The sequence below is a fragment of the Protopterus annectens genome, chromosome 2.part1 (genome assembly GCF_019279795.1).
Source record: "Protopterus annectens isolate FY-2018-M chromosome 2.part1, PAN1.0, whole genome shotgun sequence".
NCBI classification, from domain to species: Eukaryota; Metazoa; Chordata; order Ceratodontiformes; family Protopteridae; genus Protopterus; species Protopterus annectens.
In genome coordinates, this window is record NC_056729.1 from 1081897128 (window position 1) to 1081921555 (window position 24428).

General features: G+C 38.7%; 1 protein-coding gene across 1 annotated transcript in view; it reads right to left on the reverse strand.

Moving 5' to 3' along the window:
- LOC122794937 (mucin-22-like) overlaps nt 1–24428 on the reverse strand; it is a 450015-nt gene that overhangs the window by 370900 nt on the left and 54687 nt on the right. Inside the window, exon 4 of the mRNA XM_044063532.1 lies at nt 9812–9918. Within this exon, the coding sequence (XP_043919467.1) occupies nt 9812–9918 (107 nt within the window). The remainder of the gene's footprint in view (nt 1–9811; nt 9919–24428) is intronic.

Below are 24428 nucleotides of genomic sequence, written 5' to 3' on the forward strand. Positions count from 1 at the left end.
TTCAACATGTGGAAGTGTGCTTGAGGTCTCTGGGGCATGTTGTGTGGACAGATTGGTATCTTCTGATGTAGCATTCCTGACCTCATTTGGTGAGACCTGGGTATGTAACTGAGGTAGTGATTGCACCTACATTGACAGTATGATATGGGTATTCAGTGGAATTAGTGGCATCTGTCCATACAGGGCATATGTAAAAGGCATGGTATTCCCTTTGTAGGGTACATTTGCGGACTCTACAGTTGTTGCAGATGGCCAGTGGGGAACATGGCAAAAGGGCTACTGTACACATTGATTGGGTTACTGAGGGGATGGAAGAAGGTGCCATGTCTTTTTACTTGGTGGATAACACACACTCAGTCAAGAGATGTAACTCATCAAAGTACTTTCTGATGTCAGTGGCACTGTTGTCATCAACAGTCATGTAGTCCACTGCAATCACACCGTGGGTACTATCTGTGAGGCAATATGCAGGGAAACTACCAGTATAGTGGTTGTTGCCTAGCCAAGTGTGTTTGTGTATGATATGTGGGTGTAGAGTGGTCTATGAGTAATAGAAGCATTGCCTATGTTGTTCACTAACCCATACTATCACATTTAGGGCTGTGGATTGTCTGCACCAACCTCTCCAGTGTTTGGCATCTGTTGGCCTTGTAATGTGGACATTGTGACATATATTAGGTCCTCAACATAATACTTTAGCAAAACCCACCCCCTAATAGATCATGTTATTACACACTCACACAGGATACTGATGACAAATACACACACACACACACACACACACACACACACACACACACACACACACATACACACACACACTTGCCAGTACTGAGTTTCAATCCCCTACCTAGCTATGTATTGCTACTACAATATATTGCATTTTTCACACACAACACAGAGCTTATAGGATGGATGTTGTCCCAAGGTACTTCTAAGGTGAGGAATCTCACCAGCCTTTGTAAATATTGGCATTGGATGATGTAGTGGGTGAGAGATTCCAAAAATATTTTACCCTACACACATATACATTTGCTAGGAGTGAGGTTTAAACCTCTATCTAACTATCTTTTTGGATCATTATGTTATGCATTTACCACATGCACCACTGACTTTACATGAGGTAAGGTTGGCAACAGGTAATTCTAAGGTGGGTGATATATGCAGGACTGCTAAACTCGGGCACTGAGATGTGTACTGGGGCCAGAGTCTTAGAGGTATGGACATACATATGTACATACACAAACACTTGACAGGGATGAGATTCAAAACCATACATATGGAGTTATTGGTACTACATTGTTCCGCATTTATTTCACGCACCATGGAGCTTACATGTTGGAGAGCTGTGCAAAAGTATCTTTGAAGGTGAGTCATATCAGCAGCAGTGCTAAAGGAGGGGTAAGGGAAGAGTAGTAAGTGTGAATGACTTCAAAATAAGGTCTCTACAAGGATACACACACTGTCTCACACAAACACTCATATTTACACAGTTGCTAGGATCAGGATTGGAACTCCTACCTAACTAGTTTGCTACACTATAGTATTACGCAGTTATCGCATGCGTCACGGAGCTTATATGTTGAAGGGCTGTTCAAAGGTATCTTTGAAGATGAGTCACATCAGCAGCAGTGCTAATGGAGGGGTAAGGGAAGTGTTGTAAGTGTGAATGACCACAAAATCAGTTCAGTATAAGGGTACACAAACTCTTTAACAGAAACACTGATATTTACACAGTTGGCAGGATCAGGATGGGAACTCCTACCTAACTAGTTTGCTACACTATAGTATTATAGGTTCATAGGTTCATAGGTTCATACTAGGCTATCTGCCCTAGGGCATTTACAAGCCTAGCCAGAGTGTGTTTGGCTTTCGCCACCCATTTTAAATGAATTTTGCTATGCCCTTTTTCGAGGTTAGTATATTGTGCCTCTGTCTAACAGTGACATAGAAGTGATACCCGGAGTAAATCTGTGATCTCCCATCCACTCATCAAGATTCCTCTTGAAGAGAGTCAATGAGGGACTCTGCCTAACCTGAACTGGGATTTTATTCCAGAGTGAAGGGAGCCTCTGGGTTATGAATCTGTCCCTCCAGCATGTCCTATTTATTTCAGTACTGAGGTTCAAGTCTCTCGAGCGTGTAGCTCGATGGGATTTGGATTTTCTGAAGTGCAGCATATCCATTAATTCTGGGTTGGACATGGCTTTATACGTCAGGCACAGATCGCCTCTGAGCAGGTGGTATGCCAATGAGTACAGCTGGAGTTTCTTTAACCGGGCAGCATATGGTATCTGTTTGAGTCCTTTGATCCTCTTGTTGAGGTACTTTTGGGGTCTTTCCAGTTGCTGCAGGTGTCTGGTAAGGTACATCCCAAAATGGGCATTGTACTCAATTATGGGTATGATGATGGATGAGTAAAGAGGCACGATGACCTCCCCTGATCTAGATGTGAATCCCTTCATGATTAGGTGGGCTATATAAAATGTTTTTCTAACCACTTTGGCCATGTGGTTGTCGAATGAGAGATTGCTATCAACTAGGGTCCCCAGGTCCCTAATTACTTCTTCCGTACTTAATGGATTACCATCTATGTGGTAATTTCTAGGCACTTTGTTTTTGCCGAAGGGGATGACTATACACTTTTTGGTGTTTAGCTTGAGGCCATGGCTCTAGCACCAGTTGTCTGTTTCTATGAGGCCCTTTTGTAGGATGCTTGTGTCGGCTGGAGAGTCAATTATGGCACCCAGTTTGCAGTCATCTGCGAACTTGGTCAGCCACAGTCCTTCCATGTTGGCCTGTACCTCCAAGAAATATATACCAAAAAAGAGAGGTTCCAGGACTGAGCCTTGTGGGATGCCACTTGTAACTGGTTTGGAGTCTGACATGGCTCCAGCAATTCTAACCATGTGGGTTCTGTTCCTTGAGCCAATTTGCAACCCATCTAGTGACATAGGGGTTTATATTTAAGCTGGTGAGCTTATCTATAATGCCCGAGTGGGGTATTGTATCAAAGGCTTCTGCGAGGTCCAGGTAGGCTGTGTGGACCACCTTCCCCTCGTCAATGGCCTTGGTCACTGTTTCAAAGAAATTGACCAGGTTTAAGAGGCAGGATCTGCCCTTAACAAAGCCGAACTGGGTAGGATCCAGTGTCTGTAGGTCCCCAATATCTTTATTTATGAGGTCCATGATGATCCTTTCCATAGCTTTGCAGACCAAGCTAGTCAGGCTTATGGGGCGATAGTTTCCAGGATCCGTTGAGACACCACCTTTGTGGAGAGGGAACACTGTTGCTGTACACAGTTATCACAAGTGCCACAGAGCCTATATGTTAAAGAGCTGTGCAAAGGTATCTTTGAAGGTGAGCCACATCAGCAGCAGTGCTAATGGAGGGGTAAGGGAAGTGTTGTAAGTGTGAATGACCACAAAATCTGGTCTCTACAAGGCTACACACACTCTCTCACACAAACACTCACAATTACACAGTTTCCAGGATCAGGATTGGAACTCCTAAATAACTAGTTTGCTACACTATAGCATTACCCAATTATCACATGCACCATGGAGCTTATACAATGGTGAGTTGTCCAAAGGTATCTTTGAAGATGAGTGACATCAGCAGTGGTGCTGAAGGAGGGGTACGGGAGATTTAGTGAGTGTGAATGGCCACAACCACATTCATCTAGAAACACACACACAACTTTACATATGACAGGACTGAGATTACAACTGATACATGGATACTTATTTGTACTGTACACAGTTATCACAAGCACCACTGACACTATAAGGCTGAGGGCTAACCAAATGTATTTTTACAGTGAATGACATCAGCACATCATGTGATATAGGCCAATGGGATGTGTAGTGGGTGGGACAGCCCTCATAATGGGATTTTCTCTGTAGTTGTCTGTCTTTCTCTTCCTCACATCTCTATGTGTGTATGTTCGACATATTATATTATGTTTGCCTTAGATATGTGTGTGTATTCCTATCCAATGTGTTTGCATGAAATATCAATGGTGTACAATTTGGTGTGTGTGCACAGACAGCTGTGAATAACCAATATCTGTAGTCCACTGTCTTATGAGACACAGGCTTCATTTCTCTAAGTGTAGGAGCATGCCCAGTATAGCCTTCTATATTGAGTGTGTGCATCCATTTCAGGGAGGGCTGGACTCCAGTTCAGGGTTTTGTGTGCTATAGCTGCACCTAGCAAACTGTTTCTGCAGGATATTTGTAGATAGGTTGCCAATATGGAGATACAATGGGCTTAATTCAGGGGATACTGTAACTATTGCTGTCTGTGCTGCTTGTGTGACATGTTTGGTTGTAGCATAGATATTCTGGCATATGTACTGTTTTACACTGCGATGTGTCATGTCATTGACTACTGACAGTGACAGTTATCATTCTTTGCTCATAGTTATTTACCAGGAAATATGAGATGAATGCAGCTGAGACCAATATTCTGAGGCATATAGACTATATATTCTGGCACACACCTGCCATTGTGGAGGGGTAGCTATAGACAATAGACTGCTGGTTCTGGGTAAATGGTGCAGCACCTTGTTAGTATGCTGACTGGGGTTCCCCTCCTTGTGCCTTTCTCAACTTCAAGGAATAGCCATATCCTGCTGGGGCCATACCTCTCTCTCAGCTGTACAGATACACCCAGGTTATCCAGAGGCAGGATTCATATATCTGGTCAGTTTACCTTCACATTGTAGTTTACAAGCATTCTTGTGGCTATTCATTCAAGGGTTTGCAGTCTGCAGTAGTATATGTAGACATTAGAGTTTCAGACTTCACACACTCCATGACATCCATGCTTCTACACCCCCCTCTGTTATTCTCTCCTCCCCCTAACATTATGTAAGCAATATCTCGGCGGGACCCCTATAGTTGGGCCTTTATCTCAGTAGTATGTATGGCCTGATCCACAGTCTGTCCAGCAGGACATGGGGAGGCATGCTCCTGGCATTTGTCAACATGGCCTTGCATTTTGTTAGAAAAATATGTACTTAAACATATACAGAATGCTAGAAAAATATGTACTTAGACATATAAACTATTAGAAGAATATGTACTTAAACATATTTGTAGTGCAAAGTTTAGAAACAGTATAATATGTAATGCATTTAATTCTATTTTACTAGAATGACAGTAGAAATGATCTTGCATGAAATTGCTTGAAGCTTAGCTGAAGTGTAATTAAAACTCTGACCCTGACAGTCGCCAGCTCAGCAGGCTTATGTCTTTCAGCATTATTATCTGCAGGGTTAGAGAGAAATGAATATGTATGCATGTGTATCTTTCTTCCTTCCACCGAGAAGGATGGCCTTGTGAACACTATCAGAGATAGTGTACAGCTGCTTGAGCAGAGAGACAAAGGAACATATTAAGAAGAAAATTGATCATTGTATCCGAACTAATCCAAGAACCTTGAAAAAGTAACATCTACAGGAAGACATTGTAACTGACCAGGTGCCTTACAAGGCTGTAATATTCTCATGGGAAATTTTTAAAAAAGCATTACATCAGCATTTATTTATGAATAAAATACTATGGACTATAGTGATGTAAATGCCCTGTGACTGACTACGTCAGTAAGGTGGGCAAAAGCTGATCATGAACTGTATAAAAAGTATGTAACTTCCTTACTGAAATTAGTCAAAACTCTATACATGTTATGTATGGTTTTTTGCCTCCTAATGTACATTAGTAAAAAAACGTTATTGAACTTGAGCCTGCTGTCTTACTGACTGTTATTTTGAAATGCCTAATGATTTTTACAGTCTGAATTAACAATTTATTTAACACATTTGTTTTCTGTTTACTGTTAGGTTGTTAGATGGAACCCCCTGAAATTCCATACATTGGCACTATGGGTGAGGCATGGGCCTTTGCCAGAGGTCTTTAGACCATTTAAGAGTGCTGCAAGCCATCTGTTGCTGCATTTCTCCATGGGACTGTGGGTGGAGGGGTGCACACCTGCAGACTTTAACATTTGAAATGACTGTACTGGTGTGGTTACTCTGTTGGTTTCCATTTCATATTGTTTTGTGACCTATCATGCAGACAAGAGGCATATCAGTGGAGTACACATGTTAGATCCTAATAGCATATATTTCAGTTTCAGACTTCTTACCCTTCAGAACTGGAATGCAACTGCCAGACCTGTTTAGTATGTCTGTGTAGGCCAGGTGGGGGGCTGTTCACCATTGCCATCATTTGGGGGCCTTAACCCAGTCTTTCTTCATGGTTATCTACACCTGTCCTGCTGGCTGAGGCTGGTGGTGGATATGAGACCTTCATTGACATCCATGTGTGTGACCTATTGACACCCACAGTTCTTTGGGCTATCACTTGTACTACAGCGAGGAATGTCATCTAGTGTAGTGCTGTCTAGTATGTTGACACCAGTATTTGTTATGAATTTCCTGCTATCCCATATAACTGTCTGCTGCTATCCTATTCAGCCACCCAACTCCCTTGCATGCCTGCATCCATATCATACATACAAGTATGAGAACATACTACTCCATTTAGTTATTAATAGGAAAAGTGACTTACCTTGTTGCTGGGCCAGTATTGAGGACAGTGATGGAGGACTGGCTGTGTTGGATGCACATTTATTTATTTATTTGTTTATTTATGTATTTATTTATTTATTTTATTTAAGTTTGGTGATGGGGATAGTCCAGCAGGCCAAGAAGAGCCCATTTTCAGTGGAGGCCCGGGGAGAAAAGCTCCACAATAATTGCAAGTTACATTTCACATGTTATAAAAGGACATAGTTTATACAGCTAATTAAATATTTAAAGATAAGATCCATGAAATTTGCAATTGTTTTGTCACAATGTTACAAAAATAAAAGACATAATTCAATACAGAAATTTCAACATTTACATAAAGTGAATATTTTTGTTATAAATTTAATTGTAGGTTTAACATTTCAAAATATATAGCTACTAGCCATTAGTAGGTTAGAAAAATATTACGCAAGGAGAGTGTAATAGTATATTTGAGATGGGAGAGTATAGTACAATAGATATTAATTAGTTTTTGGTAGGGGAATGATTGTTTTGAGTGGGATGAAGTAATAGCAGAGGTAGGTAGATGAGTCAGTGCAAAGTGGAATGACCCTGTACATGATAAAGCTCAGGTAGTTTTATATTTGGCATCCCTTTTACTGTCTGTGTGAGTTGAAGAGAAGTATCAGTCTCTGGGTCCCTACAGCGTCAATGTGTGTGCTATGCATTGCCTCTTTGTCAAGGTCTGGGCATACTGTGCATGCCTCCTTCTCCCTACAGGGGCAGGCTCAGAATGTTCCTCCTCCGAGTCCCTATGTGCCTGTGCTGGCCTTGGCAATGGTGAGGGGCTGTGTGTTTCTGCTCCATGCTGTTCCTGCTGCAGCTGCTTCCGCAGGATCATATTGTGTAGCATGGCACATACTATGAACATTTGTGTACATGTAGCTGGAGAGTAATGCAAAGCTCCACTGGATATGTCAAGGCAGTGGAACTATGACTTGAGCATCTGAAATGCATGCTTTACAATGATCTTGGTTTGTACGTGTGCCTCATTATGGTGTTCTTGTCCAGGTGTGTGTGCATTTCTGATGGGTGTGATCAGCCATGGCTCCAGTGCATGGCCAGCATCCCCCACAAGATGGCCATATGGGATGTTCCCTCTGGCAAATACCTGATACAGCTGTGAGCAATGCCAGATGTGGGAGTCATGATAGCTTCCAGGTCTGCCAGCACACACATTCATGATAATGCCCTGGGCATCGCACCTGATCTGGCAGTTGATGGAGGGGAAGCCTTTGTGGTTTATGTAGACCCTGCCCTGCTCACCAGGAGTTGCTTTGATATGGATGTGCATGCAGTCTATAGCACCAACTGCTTCGGGGTGTTCTGCTATATGGTGGGAGAGACACATATGTGTGGTCAGCTCCTCACGGGCAGTGGAGAAATTTATGTGCTCATTAGCATGTTGTGCCATGGCATCCAGGAACTGTTGGAATACCCTGGATGCTGATGCCTGTGAGATGCCCATAATATCCCCAGTTGGTCTTTGGAAGGTACCTGTGGCTAGTATTCTTAAGCCTAGACATACCTTGGTATCCACCTGGATGGGTTCCCCTCTATTAATTCTGTGTATAAGGCATGGCTGGTACAGCTCAAAGATTTGCTGTAGAATGTCCCTGTCCATCCTATAGCGCTCTACTATCTCCAGCTCATGTAGGCCCTGGTAGGTTACCCTGGGTCTGTACATTCTTCTCCTCCTCCTCCTCACTGTGGATCGGTTGTGAGCATTCTCCTCCTCACTACCCTCAGTCTCTAGCACATATTGATGGAGTAAAGCAGCAGCAGCAGCCTCTAATATATTTAGTTAATTTTGCCAGTTAAAAATCCCCCATCTGTGTACACTGGTGGTGTAGAATTTGTGTGAAAAAACAGTCTGTAGGATGTTTGCATAGTTTATATTAGTGAGCTGGTCTGCTGCATGTCTAATTGACTGATTCTGACACATTCCACCTGCCAGTTATGGTAGTTCTCCTTGATTGCCTTCCTACTTCCTCCCTATTTAAGCCCTGAGGAGCGCCGCGGATACCCGATGCTCAAATGCAAAAAGTTCTGCTATTTCCTCTGTTTTTTTTTTTTTTTTTTTTTATAGGCACACCTGTTTAGCTAATGTAAGTTCTTTTAAACAGAAATGGTCCTGCCTGGACGCGAACACGCTCTGCATTTCATGGAATAAGAAAATACAGCCTCAGACACATCCCCTTCCATAACTGTGCTTAGCTAAGGGCAAACACAGGCCACAGAACTCCAATGAACTTACAGCAAGCATGACACACCCACTTATGAAGTCATTCAGCTCTTATACTTGCACACTTGTATTGCTGCACCTACACAGTTAGGTGCAAGCTGACACTTTGAGGAAATCTGTGATCCAGTATAACTCCACTCATTTGCATACCCCAGTGTGTACATCCTTAGATACTGGACTTAGATGGACCCTTTCCCCTTAACAACCAGTGATCCCTCATATTGTTTACATTCTGCATGCCACTGATTATAATGGCAAAATGCAGAATTATCTTAAAGTTGACTTTTCTTTTTTTTTTTTTTTGTTCGGCACAATCCTGTTTGAGTGCCACTGCCCTAAGCTTAAATGGCCGTGATCGGCCAAAAAAAAGTTTAATTTAAAAAAAAAAAAAAAAAAAACTAAAACATTTATTAATGCCAATGGCCTTATATTTGGCCATTGGCATGTATGTTTGACTGTAATACATGTTTTCCATGAGCTGCCCTGCCTCCGTTTGCTCAGATTCAGAAATGTATTCAGTTGCTAACTGAATACATTTCTGCTCTGATACTGTTCCTGTATGAAGTCCGGCCAGCTTCGTGGATCACAAAATCACCTCATTTGCATGTTTTTTAACCGCAAATGGGGTGATTTGCATCCCACACGGCTTTCTATCCAGGAACAGTGTAGGGCTGCTCGTGCACATGAAAATGGCACTTTCCTGGATCGGCCGGCGGCCATTTTCTATGCAGGAGCTCCTACACTGTTCCTGCATGGAAAAAGGCCATTCCTGAATCCCGGGTTTAGTTTTGAACTGTTATACTTTTTGTATTTAATAGTTGACCTGGAAACAACTTCAGATTATTCCTAAACTAAAGAATCCAGCATATATCTTACAAGGATACAACATATGTTACGAAAAAATTTTGGAAATGTACAGTACATGTAACAGATCAGATATATACAATGCATAATTTGAAAAAGTACATACCACTTTGCTAATGTTAGTGTGGTACTGTTGATAGTCCTCTGATGAAGTATTTGACAGGGCTTTCATAAAGGTCTTATTAAGGCTGAACTGCATTGGAATTATGAAAACTGTTAAAAAAATGCAGATAGTTATTAAAAGTCTTTTCATGGAAAGTTTTTATAACCAGCACAAAAAAGGTTTTGGTAGATATATATATATATATATATATATATATATATATATATATATATATATATATATATATATATATATACACACACACACACACACACACACACACACACACACACACACACACACACATACACGCACGTAATTTTGATAATACAGTTTACACTGAAATGTAAAGGAAATGCTAAACACATTCTACAAACACATAACATTTCACCTCATTTCACAATATTACAATATTTGTCATTTTGTCTCATTAAATTTGTAATTGAAAAATGATAAATACTAGTCTTTTCAGAACAGTTAGTTTTTCCTCATGCCCTATCCAGAATTTTGTATAATGTCTACATTTTTGCCACCTCATATTTTAGCCTGTTCCTCATAAAATCTGTGGTTTTCTTGTAAGTCATTTCACAAAATAATGGCAGATATTTCAGCTTCAGAACTAATATCCTTTAAAAATATACAATCACACTGGAAGTGGAACAGTTCCATGGCTTATAAACAGCTTAAGCAAGAAGTGACCCTCCATTAGGACGCAATTATTTAGAGTTAGTTACCAATATTTGTATGCGTATTGGGGGCATTGGACATAAACTCTGAACAGACTACATGGGTATCATTGATCACTGTTGAATATTTGATTTTCATTTAGCTGAAAGTAAATTTAGGTAAGCCTGCTATCTTAAAGCTAGCATTGGTGAGTCCATTTTCATGTAAATATTGCAAAATTAAGTTCCAAGGCTTACAGCTAACAGAGACTGTAAAGCAGAACAAATATAGGGTTTGTACCTTTCATCCATACCTCTCAATTGCACAGATTTTCACAGAATGAAGATATTTTTGACTTATATATTTGGTCTGTTCTGCATATAATTTATGATTTCCTGACTAATCACTAAGGATTGAAGACAATAAATAATGAGATACATTTAAATTTCAAACTTCATATCCTTCAACAAATTACATAATAATGCAAAACCTGTTATTATCAGCTTTCTAAGCTTATACAAGAAATATTTAACATTTGTCCTAATTTTGAGTCTTTGTTCCCATTATTTTGTCTATGTCCAGATCTTACGCAATTAGAGGTTGAGAGGTATACTCTCAACTATCCAGAAATTTGTAGAATGCCCACATTTTTGTTTCATGTATTGGTCTGTTTCCTTATAAATTTGTTTTTCTTAAGTCTATGAGGATTAACATCATAAAATAATGGCAGACAATTCAGTTTCAGATTTCATATCCTTTAAAAAAAGTGCACGCTAATACAAAAACAGTATTCTTGTCACCTTCTAATTTATTAGAGGACTATTCAAAACATGTTCCAGATTTTTGGCCTCTGTACCCCATTATCTTTTAGTTTTGTAGAGAATTGTGGCAGTAAGAGGTTGAGAGATATGGCCCCTGGCCTTTCCCTTTGTGTGCTGATTTTTTTTATTTTTATCTGTCAGATAAGTTTTTTTGAACAGTAGCTATTGATATGGAAGCACATAAAACAACAGGAACATGAAAGAGTTCACATATTACTCTGGACTAAAAGGTGGTCTCAAATCCATATCACCTGTTACATCAAGAAAATTAACTCACAAAAATAGGAGACTTGCAATCTCAAAGACATTTAAATTCCAACTGATTTCTCTATGACTTCTATGTATCACATGACATGTGATCACTGCCGATGCATCAATAAACCTAAAGCTATGTACCCATATATCCAACATCCATTCTGTTTTAAAACTCATATACACAGGTGTGTATTGTTTAATGGATTGAATGTGCAGCTTGCTGAACATTTTAATTTGTGGCACAATTTAAGAAACTCTATGCACAGCTGTTTCAAAATGTACCTCTTTAATAATGTGGAAGACCCTGGTATAATGGAAATTGTGAATGAGGTCTTTCCCCAATATATATGCTGTCAGCATTGATATGTATGTATATAGGTGTACATGACAACATCAAATTTTTCGAAATTCAAAGTCATATAGTCAAGACCATATGTTTTAATTTCCAAAAAGGGGAAAACAACAAAACAACAAAAATCTGCATTTTTGGATGAGGGCAACCTCCTGCACCCCATAATTATACATACCAATTCTGAGATCATACTACAGTGGGGGAAAGGGTAAAGTCCTTGATTCCCACTATACCACAATCTACAAACAAATGCTTTGACTTTTCAGAAAGTCAAACATATGGTTGCGACCGTATAAAATTTGATTTTCCAAACAATCATTTGAAGAGGACTATATACATATATATATATATATATATATATATATATATATATATATATATATATATAGATATAGCTATATATATGAGGAAGGGTGTTGCAAAGTGCTTGTCGCCTTGCAAGAAAGCTATCATTGTATACAGCAGTAGTTGTTGTGTGTGCTGTGTTGTGTTGTGCCATTGTTTGTGTGTATGTGGTGCAGTAGTGTGTTCATCTGCAGTGTTTGGTGTGTATTCTGCTTGTATAAGACTGATGACAGAATATGCAGTATTTTGGTGTATTCCGAGTTGTGTGTGAGAGGATGTGTGTTTGATTGCTTGTTTTGCAATCATTTTTCTTTTAACAATTCAGTGTATGTGTATATATATATATATATATATATATATATATATATATATATATATATATATATATATATGAGTCTGCTTAAAATAATCTAAGCTCAGAAAATAGCTATGCACAAAATATTGACAAAACTAAAGTTATACTAGGGAAGGGTTTCTGCCCTTTACCTCAGAGTTGGTATATATAATTAACAGGAGGTCGAGGGGGTTTAGATAATTTTGTGGTTTGATTATAAGTAGGCCTATGTGTGTGCGTGTATATATATATATATATATATATATATATATATATATATATATATATATATATATAGATGGATACACACATACATACATATATAGATGCATTTGTGTTAAATGTTTATATTTATAAGATATAATTTATTCTCTTGCATTGGCCATATTACTGTGATCATTATAAATTTAATTTTACTGTGTGTTAAACATGTTTTGGGCAATTTATATCAAGATGAAATGCAATGTTATAAATAAAAGGTATTAATAATCCAACTTTCAACCTATAGAGCCATTCTTCATTCTGGAATTGTCCATATCACTCTGTTTTCCTAGTAAGTCTAGCATTTCTGGTGAATTTAACAGGACTGTTTCTTCTAGGCATCTAAGCTGCATTTTGTGGCTGGTCTTTTTTGCACTACAGCTTAGTCTACAAACTGGACTTCCAGAGTTTCCCCGTACATCTCTTGACTGTCATAGTTTTCACAATATTTGCTTCCTTGCAACAAGGCTGATTCTGACAGTTCAGGTTGCTCATTTTGTTTTAGGCCACACAGCCTAATTAAATATCCAACAACCACACAGTCTTAGACCTAACCAACACTGACAGCCACTCAATAGTATCACATATCAAGTAACAAACATCATCTATTTATCTTTGCCATACAGTTCCCTCCTTGGAAAACTCCTCCAAATCTTATCACTTTCTGTCCACAGTCAGACTTCAATAAACAAACTCAGAGATATCCCTCCCACAATAGACTGATTATTGATCTCAATCAATCATGGCCCTACTTTTGCAATATAATCCCTCAGTAATTCACTCAAATATTTTTAAAACTCCTGCTTTCTAGTAATATAGCGATTCTACCAGACAAAAATAAATCACGAGATAACTCCCAAACTCAAGTCACTGCAACTCTCACGTGGATCACCGACCCAAACCCCAACAAATGGCAGCAACGCATCTAATTCAGAAACAACCTATTCGATGACATAAGAGGCAACATACAAAAAAAGTGAATAAATAAAAACTAAATATGCCCTAATCTATTTTCCTCTACAGTACTTTAAGAATGCCAATAGACCAAAAGGAAGGAAAATCCAAAAAACAACAAAACATGGCAACTACATTCTCACTTTCTGAAATCCTCTAATAATTCACCATCCTAGCTATACTCTCAGTCCCAGCTATTAACCCTTCCTCTATAGCAGATCTGGCTTGCCACAATTTCTATCCCACCAAAACATCTCAGTACAGAACAATATTCTGGAAATAACTCATTTACCTACAGCTAGCAGAATTTATTAGTACCTATAGCCCCTTCTTCCACAAAGAACATGGCTTCTGTTTGGGTCAAGGCACCCAAAACAGTCCTATGGTCTTTTAGGCACATTTAAATCAATGCTTCTCGCAAACATATAGTCATTAGGAAAGCAGAGTTGCTGTGTATCCTGTAAGAGTATACACGTGTCAACAGGAAAATTCCCTGAACTCCTGAATTGAGTTCACTTGCTGGGGATTTCAAAGTCTAATTTCTGAAGTCCTGGTTAAGGTGCATACTTAAAAACATTGGCATCTGCAAGATAACATGATTTGCTAAACATGATCATGAAATAGTAAACATGGGATTCTAGAACTGGTGTTGTTATGGAGTATTTACAAAAAGTTATGAAAAAATAGGACATATTCCATGCTTATATTAATAATGCAAAAATAGAATGTGATACTGTAATATTCGGGGTGGTGTATTCAAGCAATGGGTGTCAGTAAAAAAAATATATTCCCAAAAAGTGAAAATGAGCTGCCAGGAGCACATAAACTACCAATGTTTTATAAACTCATTCCCTCCAGTACAGCTCTTTGAGTGCGTACTTTTAACTTCCAGCGGGTGTGGCTTGAGCCTTTAAAAATGAAGTTATCACCTTACAGTTCAAACAAACATTCATATCTCTTGGACCATAAGCGTTACTAGAAAACTGTAAATGGTAACTTATTCAGGATAAATGAATATTTACATTACTGGCATTCATTCATTTTGATGCTTTAAAATGGATTTTATAAGCGAAAATGAAGGCAGTGAATATTAATTTTGTAATGTTGTATAAACAGCATATTATATCTCAGTATCCATTCAAGCAAGACACATACAGCCAGCAGGATTTACTTCATACAGCTGTGAGCTTTCATATGCTGCTAATCAGTTCTGTCTGTGTTAAGTCAATATTGAGATATTTAGAGAAATATGAAAATTATTACAATACAAATTAACAGCATACAAATAATATTCAGTATCTCCTCAGCTGCATTAGACAGAGGTGAAATATCACTACAATTGTGTTTGCCATCATGTGTGCTTTAAGATGAAGATGGCTTCTTCGGATACCGTGTATGTAGCATGGTTTTAGAATTATTAATGCAAATGTCAACAAGCGATATTTGACACCTAAAGGCATCAGTAGGAGGTAACTGCAGAAACAATTAGAGGCAAACTCTGCTGCAATGAGTTAAAACACGTGTCAACCAAATATACTCAAAACTTTAAATAAAAAATAAAATATAAAACACATTTAACACTTTCATCCCCATTAACGGGACTTCATCAGAATGACTCTAAAAGTCCAATGCCTTCCTTATATACCAGCAATTCTGCCCCTCTAATTAAATTACTAGAGGAATGTTACTGATGTAGTAATAAGCCTCCAGATAAAGGCAAACTCATCTTGTCCTGAACTAATAATAATCAAATACATTAACCAATGGCCCATTTTCATTTTTTGGAAAAGAGTATTATTGGCCATGGTAGTGCAGTGGTTAGAGTTGCTGTCTTACAGCCAGAGGTTTTCAGGTTTGATTCTTGGCGGGTGTGCTGTAAAACAGAATGTGTGTGCATATAATTTTAAGAAGCATTCCCAGATATATGCAATTGTGTATAAATAGTGAGCATGTGCAGGCAGCAGTGCCATTTTGAGAGAACAGCCAGAGTGTTAACATGTATGAGTGTGGTAGTCAGCCTATTTATAAGTTTATTTAAGTTTAAGTTAGAAAGCCTCATTCCTTGTGTGTAATAAAGCTGTTTAAACTGAACCCACAACTGCTTGTCTGTTTTATCCTGACCACACAAGCAACAGGGTGCAGACCTCGGATTGAGAGTGCAACTTCTTCAAGCCATGAGATGCACAGTTGAAGGTGAAGGTATATTGAGCAGGTTGGGTGACAACAGTGCTCAAATGATCAAAAGGCCAAAAACTAAAGGTAACTGAGACTTGCACAATTAATTTATTTTGCAAAGAAAATAAAACAGAGCATGCGTAAGGCACAAAACATGTTATTAATCAAATGATAGCACAAAGTGCATTATTAGTCAAACAAAAGACACACAACGCATTATTAATTAAACAAAATGTTCAAAACCATGATATTTGATAAAACTAGCAGAAATATTCATATGGGGCTTAGAATTACCTTTGGTTTGCATAATGAGCATGTTTAAAGTAAAATGAGCACAAGCAAAGTACAATGAGCAGGATAACAGGCTAAATGGGCATAACAAGTACAATAAAAGGCAAAATAAGCTAAAGAGCAAGACAATTGCACGTTTTAGTAGAAGACCATGTTTTATAGATAAAATACTATTTTGCATTGGCCGAAGCCATTCAAAGCAGAACTAGAGTTGTTCAAATTATCTCAGAGTGTGGAAAGTGTACGCAGAGTGTGTGCTTTATTACGATGCAATTATTTCAGAGTTTATTGTGTGGAAAGTACAGTTATATTGCAAAGTGCATTCAAAGTACAGCCATTTCAAAGATGTTTCTTGTGCTGTGTACAGTTTATTCGCAGAGTGCCACCATTTCAAAGTATTTCTCACACTGTACAGAGTTATTTTGCAAAGTACAGCCATTTTGAAAAGTTCTTGCATTATGTACAGTTTATTTGCAAAGTGCATTCATTTCAAAGTGTTTTATACTCTGAGTTTCTTCTACTGTGTACAGTTTATTCGCAAGTACAGTCATTTCAAGGTATTTCTTACACTGATAACAAGTGGTTTTGCAAAGTACAGTGATTTTAAAGTATTCTTGTGTTACAGAGATTTATTTGGCAAAGTGCAGTTATTTCAAAGAGTCTGTTGTGCTATTGGGCATTATTACAAGTTCTGGCATAAAATTCTGGCATATATTTATGTGTGTAGTTCTTACATAATTTCAAGCACCTTCACCACTGTGTGTGGATATGGCAGAGACATTTTGCAGACCTATTCCACTTGTGTGTGATCATAGTTTTGCAGAGAATTGGAGAGTACTTGAGCAAGAACACAATATTTTCATAAAAGCAGCTTTTTCTGACAAAGATGTATGTACAGGGGCATTCATTTTGCTTAACTAAGCTGGGTCAGAGGCCATTGAGAGAGAGTGTTCATTTATGTATGCACCAGCAGTATATGCAGGAAAGGGGGAAAACTGCCATATTCTTGTACTGGCTGAATTAAGGGAAGACCCTGTGTGCTTAAAACATAAATTTAGAGAAATGTGCAACCTCCAGACAAATGTTACATTAGGGGGGGCACCTATTTTATACAAGAGACCAAAGGCCAGGTGAAACTTTTGCAGCTTATATCACTGAATTGAGAAATAAGACTAAAACGTGCAGATTTGGTGATTTGAAAGATGAGCTAATAAAGGACAGGCTTGTGTATGGTATTAATAATGCTGCATTTAGAAAGATTTTGCTTCGTGCCAGTGATTTAACTTTGAGCAAAGCCATAGAGATTTTTCAAATCCATGAGCTCACAGAAAGGTACACAAGTATGATTACAAGTGATAATAGCTTAATTTCAGCAGCCTCTAGAGCAAGCATGGACAGCATGCAGCACATGGCAAGCAGAAGCAGGTCTAAGCACATAGCAGCTGCAACCCTGCAGGATTTCCAGGGAAGACCTGTTACTTTCTAGAAAGTTTCAAGACTAGCTCAGCAAAACGGACATGCTCAGTGCAGTATAAGGGTGAGTCAGCAAAACCCAAGTCAAGTCTTATTGTTAACTGTTGTAATTGTGGTGATAATCATGAGTTTAAAAGAGAAAAGTGCTTAACATTTGGTCAGCAATGCCACAAGTGTAAAAAATGGAACCACTTTCAAAAGTTTTGTAAATCAAGTAAGCCTCATTCAGTTATTAAGAAAGGTCCATCAAAAAAGCAGGTTGATCATACAGAAAGCTGCAACCCTACTTTCTATGTAGATGGTGTATCAGTGGTCATTGAAAAGGTTAATGCAGTAGATTTATTGGCAAAGCATGAAGTATTTTGTACTGTCTTGATAAATGGTAAGCTCACAGAGCTCAAAGTAGACAGTGGTTCAAAGTATAATGTGATGTCAGCAGAAACATTTTTTTTTTAAATTTTAATATTTGTTTTCCGGGAAAGTCCAACTTGGAATGAAGTCAATTTTCTGGTGAGGCCTGGTGAGAAATGCTTCAGTTGCATGTCTTTGTAACATGGGAAGAACCCGGAGCAAACCCACACAAATGCAGGGAGAACATGCAGATTCTGCACAGAAGGCACCACAGCCGGGAATCAAACCAGAGAGCCTCTTGTTGTGAGGTGACAACACAACTGCTGCACCAGTGCGCCAGCTGTTGCTAAAGTGAGAAATGGTGAGCAACTTAATTTGGCCAATTCTGCAAAGCTTTTTGCTTATGGAGGTGAAGAGATTCAAACTGAAGAGTCAGTAGTGCTTTCAGGCTATTTGGCTGGCAACAGTTACAGCTTGCAATTTTATGTAGTCTGAAGACCTGTGCAGTCATTTTGGTCTCAGAGACAGTTTGAGAATGAAACTCCTTTCTTTTACAGAAATAAATACATCATGTAAGCACAGGTCTTACTTCCAGCTACAGTAATGTTATTTTCTCAGAGTATGCTGATGTTTTCGATGACAAGTTAGGCAAACTTCCAGTTGTGTACTCCATGAACGTAGAACCAGAGGACAGTCCAGTGGTCAGACCAGCAAGGGGAGTTCCAATAGCTATGCAGGACAAAGTCAAAGACCAGTTAGACAAAATGGTGCAGCAAGGTGTGATTTGTCTAGTCACAGAACCGATTGAGTGGGTGTCTTCCATGGCAGCTGCTCATAAGAAAGGTTCAGATGAAATCAGAATATGCATTGACCCAAGAGACTTGAACAAGGCATTAAAGAGAACTCACCATCCTATGCATAAAGACGAGGAGGTTTGAACCCTCATGCCAAATGCAACTGTTTTTTCTGTCTTAGATGCAAAGAGTTCAGTTTATTTTGGCAAGTAATGCTTGGTCGCATATCTTCACTACTGACTACATTCAGTACCCCATTTGGTAGATACAGATTTCTCAGAATGCCTTTTGGAATAAATTCTGCCAGCCAAGTCTTTCAGTGTGCAATGGAGCACATTTTTCTTTGGCTATCCATGTGCTATAATAGTTGATGATTTACTGGTTGGAGGCAATGGTGAAGCAGAGCATGACATAAACCTCAGGAAAGTTCTGGACAGAGCACGTGAAGTGAACTTAAAGCTCAATCCTCTGAAATGTAAATTCAGATTACCAGAAGTTACTTATGTGGGTCATTTAATTACCAGTACTGGCTTATGACCAGACCCTTCTAAACAAGCAACCATTATTGAGATGTTAGCTCCAGACAATGTCCATACCTTACAGCATTATTTTGGTATGGTTGATTACTTGGGCAAATTTATCCCTGACTTTAGTGAGTTATCAGTGCCTTTAAGAGCTGACATGCAAAACTGTTGCCTGGTCAGAGTTAGAACAACACCAGAGAGAATTTGATAACATCAAACAGCAAATTACCAACCCACCTACATTGAGATACTATGATGTCCACAAACCAGTGGTTCTTTTCTGTGATGCTTCAAAGTTCAGTCCTGGTGCAGTTATTCTTCAGAAGAGCAGCCCTGTTGCTTATACATCTAGAATTCTTACCTAAACTGAGATGCAGTATGCTCAAATTGAACAGGAACTTTTGGCAATCATGTTTGCATGTTCGAAGTTCCATGATTATATCTATGGCCAAGCTATCCAAATAGAAACTGATCATCAGCCTCTAGTCACTATTTTAAATTAAGTGTATGATTACCGATCTAGCAAGACTACAAAGAATGATGCCTAGTTTACAAAAATGCAATTTCAAAATCGTCTTTACAAAAGGCAAGCTTCTTTATGTGGCTGATACCTTATCCAGATCACCTAGAAATACCACAGAACAGCTTGATGCAGAGAGTTTTGACTTTGATGTTATGAAAGTGAGTAATTTTTCTACCATGTGATTTTATGAGCTAAGAGATCATAGAAAGACTGATCCAATTTTGCAAAAGCTCAACTACTTCATCAATGTTGGATGTCCATCAAAGCAATCCTGTGTACTGCTAGATGTACAACCTTATTTTCCTTTCAGAGATGAGATGTTGATGGAAGACTGTAGCATTTTCAAAGGTCCAAAGGTTATTGTTCCTACTTCCTTACACTGCAAATATATTCATATTTTGCATCGTGGCCACCCTGGTTCCGATTCTACCAAAATAAGGGTGAGACGACTAGTGTTTTGGCCTTTTCTATCAAAGGACATTGATAAAGTGTTTTCTTCTTGTTCAGTATGCAACAGTACTAAACTGCATTTGCAGAAAGACCCACTTCAGCTAAGGGGGATTCCTGAACTACCTTGGTCAACAGTAGCCATTAACATATTTGAGTGAAAAAAATCAGCATTACTTAGTGTTGGTAGACTCTCATTCAAATTGGTTTAAGATTGATTTGCTACCTAACCAAATAGCCAGTACTATTTTTACTAAGATGAAATCTCATCTCAGTCCATGGTAGTCCATGCAAAATTATTTCTTACAACGGTACCCAGGTTACCAGTCAATTGTTTCAGAAATTTGCAGAAGGGTGGGACTTTATTCATGTTACTATTAGTTTGGAATACCCACAGTCAAATGGCCAGGCTGAACATGCATTACAGAGTGCAAAGCAATTACTAGAGAGGTCAAAGTCTGACAATACTGATATGTTTTTAATTTGTTTAATCTTAGGAATATACCCCATGACAACCTACTTGGCTCGTCTGCTCAGAGACTTCTATCTAGGCAAACCAGAACAACCTTGCTTATCAGTTCTAGTTTGTTGGTGTCTACTGCTAAAAACAACAAAGCAATAAAAGCCCAACTTTTTAATAAGCGTTTCTTTCAGAAGTCCAGCTATGATAAAACAAGCAGATTTCTTCATCCATTGCAAGAAGGAGAGACAGTGAAGATGCAAAGAGCAAAAGGCTTTGATCAAATTGGTTAAGTGAGAGGTATATGTGCCGAGCCAAGACCCTACTTAGTGGAATTTAGGGGTACAGAATACAGGAGAAATTGCAGGCATCTTCTTCCTGTGTCAGAAATGATTTTGCAGCATTGTACCTGTGATGCAGACTTTCTAGATCTCAGAGCAACTCTGACAATGCTCATACCGAAGAACATGTCTCAGTATCCATTCCAGTTCCTGATGACGTCCCAGTTGTCCCCAAAGTTGAACATTCCTTGAAGACAGTCCCTGTTGCTAGAGCCAATTCTGACTTTTATGTTACATGATAAGGTTGTATTTCTAGACCTAGTGTAAAATACACAGCAATCTAGACATGATTGTTTTATATGTGTATAATTTTGTATGATTGCATTTCAAAGAATTAGTTCTGCACAATTGCATGTCAAAAGATCATTTCTGTGTAATTGCATGTCATTGAATATTGTCATTTAGTAAATGATCTATTTCTTAAAGAGGGAGGATGTAGAGCAGAACGTGCATATGTAACTTTAAGAAGCATTTCCAGATGTAAGCACGTGTATATAAATAGTGAGCACATAGAAGCAGCACTGCATTTTGAGAGAACAGTCCGAGTGTTAACATGTATGAGTGTGGTAGTCAGTCTGTCTATAGGTTTATTTAAGTTTAAGTTACAAAGCCTCATTCTTGATGTCTTTGTCTGTAATAAAGCTGCTTGAGCTGAACCAGGGTTGCCAGACTTCCGAATGGACCTCAGTCTTTGCTAAGTGAAGATTAAGGGAAAGAAATGGTCTTTCATGCAGAAATGCCTGCTGTTGAATGAAACAGAAGTGGCTCCACTTTGTGATTTTTCATTGGCTCGTATGCCGGTATATGAGATAATTAAAAAATACACAACAGAGCCTCTTCCTTTCAATGCAGAATAGCCTGCTGTTTCGCATTGAACAGAAGTGACTCCGGTTTGCGATTTATGATTGGCCTGTATGATGGTATACGAGACAATCAAAAATCACAAAGCAGAGCCTCTTTTATTCAATGTGGAACAGTGGATTGTTTTCCAGGGATTTTAAGAGGCAGTGCAGGACTTGGGACTGCACTGCTGATCTCAGGACAGTTCTGCTCAAATAGGGACATCTGGTAACCCTGAACTGAACCCACAACCACTTGTCTGTTTTATCCTGACCAGAAGAGTGACAGGTGCCTTGAGGGCTGAGTTTGCATTTCCTTCCTGTGGTCACATGGGTTTCCTCCCCATCCCAAGACATGATGCAGGTGGATTGGAATCTCTAAATTGGTCCTAGGTGTGAGTGTGTGCACATGCATGCCTTTTGTCGAAGGTTGGGTGCTGGGCTATCAACTTACACCATAAAACTCCACTGCCAATCATTCTACAGACTGTTATTCCACTGTGGAGACCCCTAACAGGAATAGCTGAAAGAAGAAGGATTTGTAAAAAATTACATTAAAACTTTTGTCCATGGCTTTGGTGACATTCTCAAAGAAGTCCACCAGGTTTAATAAGCAGGATCTACCCTCAACAAAGCTAAACTGGGTTGGGTCCAGCATTTGGAGATTGTCAATGTCCTTGTTGATAAGATCTATGATAATTCTTTCTATGTCCTTGCAGATGAGACTTGTTAGACTTATGGGTCTGTAGTTCCCAGTGTTAGTTGATGCCCCCCCTTTGTGCAGGGGAATTGGTGTTGCTGTTCTCCATTCTGCAGCAACATAGCTAGTTCTCAACTTATGATTAAAGAGAATACCAAGTGGATCTGTTAGGTCTTGTTTTAGATTGTTTGGTAAACAACTTAGGATATTATCTGGTCCCATTGAGGCCAAGTTTTTGGCCTTGGCGAGTGAAGAGATGACCTAATTCACTAGAGATACTAGGCAGAGAGGTGGTATCAGGTATGCTTTAGGATACGCTAGGTAGAGATAGTGGGGTGAAGTTTGTGCTGAATCTGTCAGCTAGCAGGTTGGCAATATCTTCCTATGTAGTATATGTGAGCCCATCTACAACCAGTTTGGCACATAGCTGGGCATTCCCTTTTAGACTTTGGATGTAGTTAAAGAATGCCTTATGATTATTGGGTCCCCATTATTTTAGGGAATGCAATGAATTGTGAACACTGTTTAGTCAAAGGTTGTTACACGAAATAGCAAAATACTGAAAGCACTGAACAGCGATTTTTTTCCCAGGGAAAAAAAAATCACTGGGCCGTTTTCAGGACTTTGCCATTTCCTCCACTGTGGTGCAATCTCGGAGTTGGTATATTTAAGTAGGGGGTTGTGGGGGGCACAGGCCTCCACATCAGGGGGGTGCGGCAAAGCCCCCCCCCCCACTGTAGTGTTTTGATTTTTTTTTTTTTTTTACGGATCAGCAGTTTTTTTCCCTGGGATGGTATGGGAGCTGTTTGTTGTTCGGTCACAGATAACAACTCAATGCAGAGAGTGATGAGTGTTGCCGGCATTATAACTGGCATTAGTATGCCCACAATCCAGGATCTTTATACATCGAGGAGCCTGAAGAGAGCCACCAAAATACTAAATGATGCAACTCATCCTGCTAACAGTCTATTTATGAGCCTAAACCACTGAACTACTCCCAACAGAAATGTGTACAAACATGGTGTCACCAATAAGTGCACGATACCCCTTCTTCTTTATAAAAAATGGATTTATTACAAGAGAACTGAGCCATAAAAACAGTGTTGAGCACTTTCACCCACTGCAATGTGGGCTTCTTCAGAACACTGTAAAACCAAACAAAAACTCCTCATATTTAAATCTTGGCGCCAAAAAGGAACCGGCATTTAAAGCCTTATACATGTTATACACTCCATTATAATTAATATACTGTATCTGAAACCTTGTGTGAACATGCATCCTACAAGACAATTAATACTAAGCATCTCTTTAAATTCACATCTACTTCATTAAACAAGAATTTAGTGTAACAATTCATATGAAGTACGGGGTTTGTCACTGGTGCATTTCATAATATATAAAATCATCACATAAATAGAGAAATTACTGAAATAAACAAGACATATAACATACGATATATATGAAATCCTATGTATACATATTTATAAGATCTAATTTTATATGTGTTATTTGTTGTTCACATGTGTTCCCTACTTAAAACACCCCTGTACTCTGTTAATTATACCATAACTAAGGTATTATAAAAAATCCTTAAAATACTTAAAACTACCAAATAAAATTTTTTTAAAACATGTTTAACCTTATAGTACACTATTAGCCACATAATACAAGTGAGTCTAATGCATCTCCAAAATGGATTTACAGGAAATAAAAT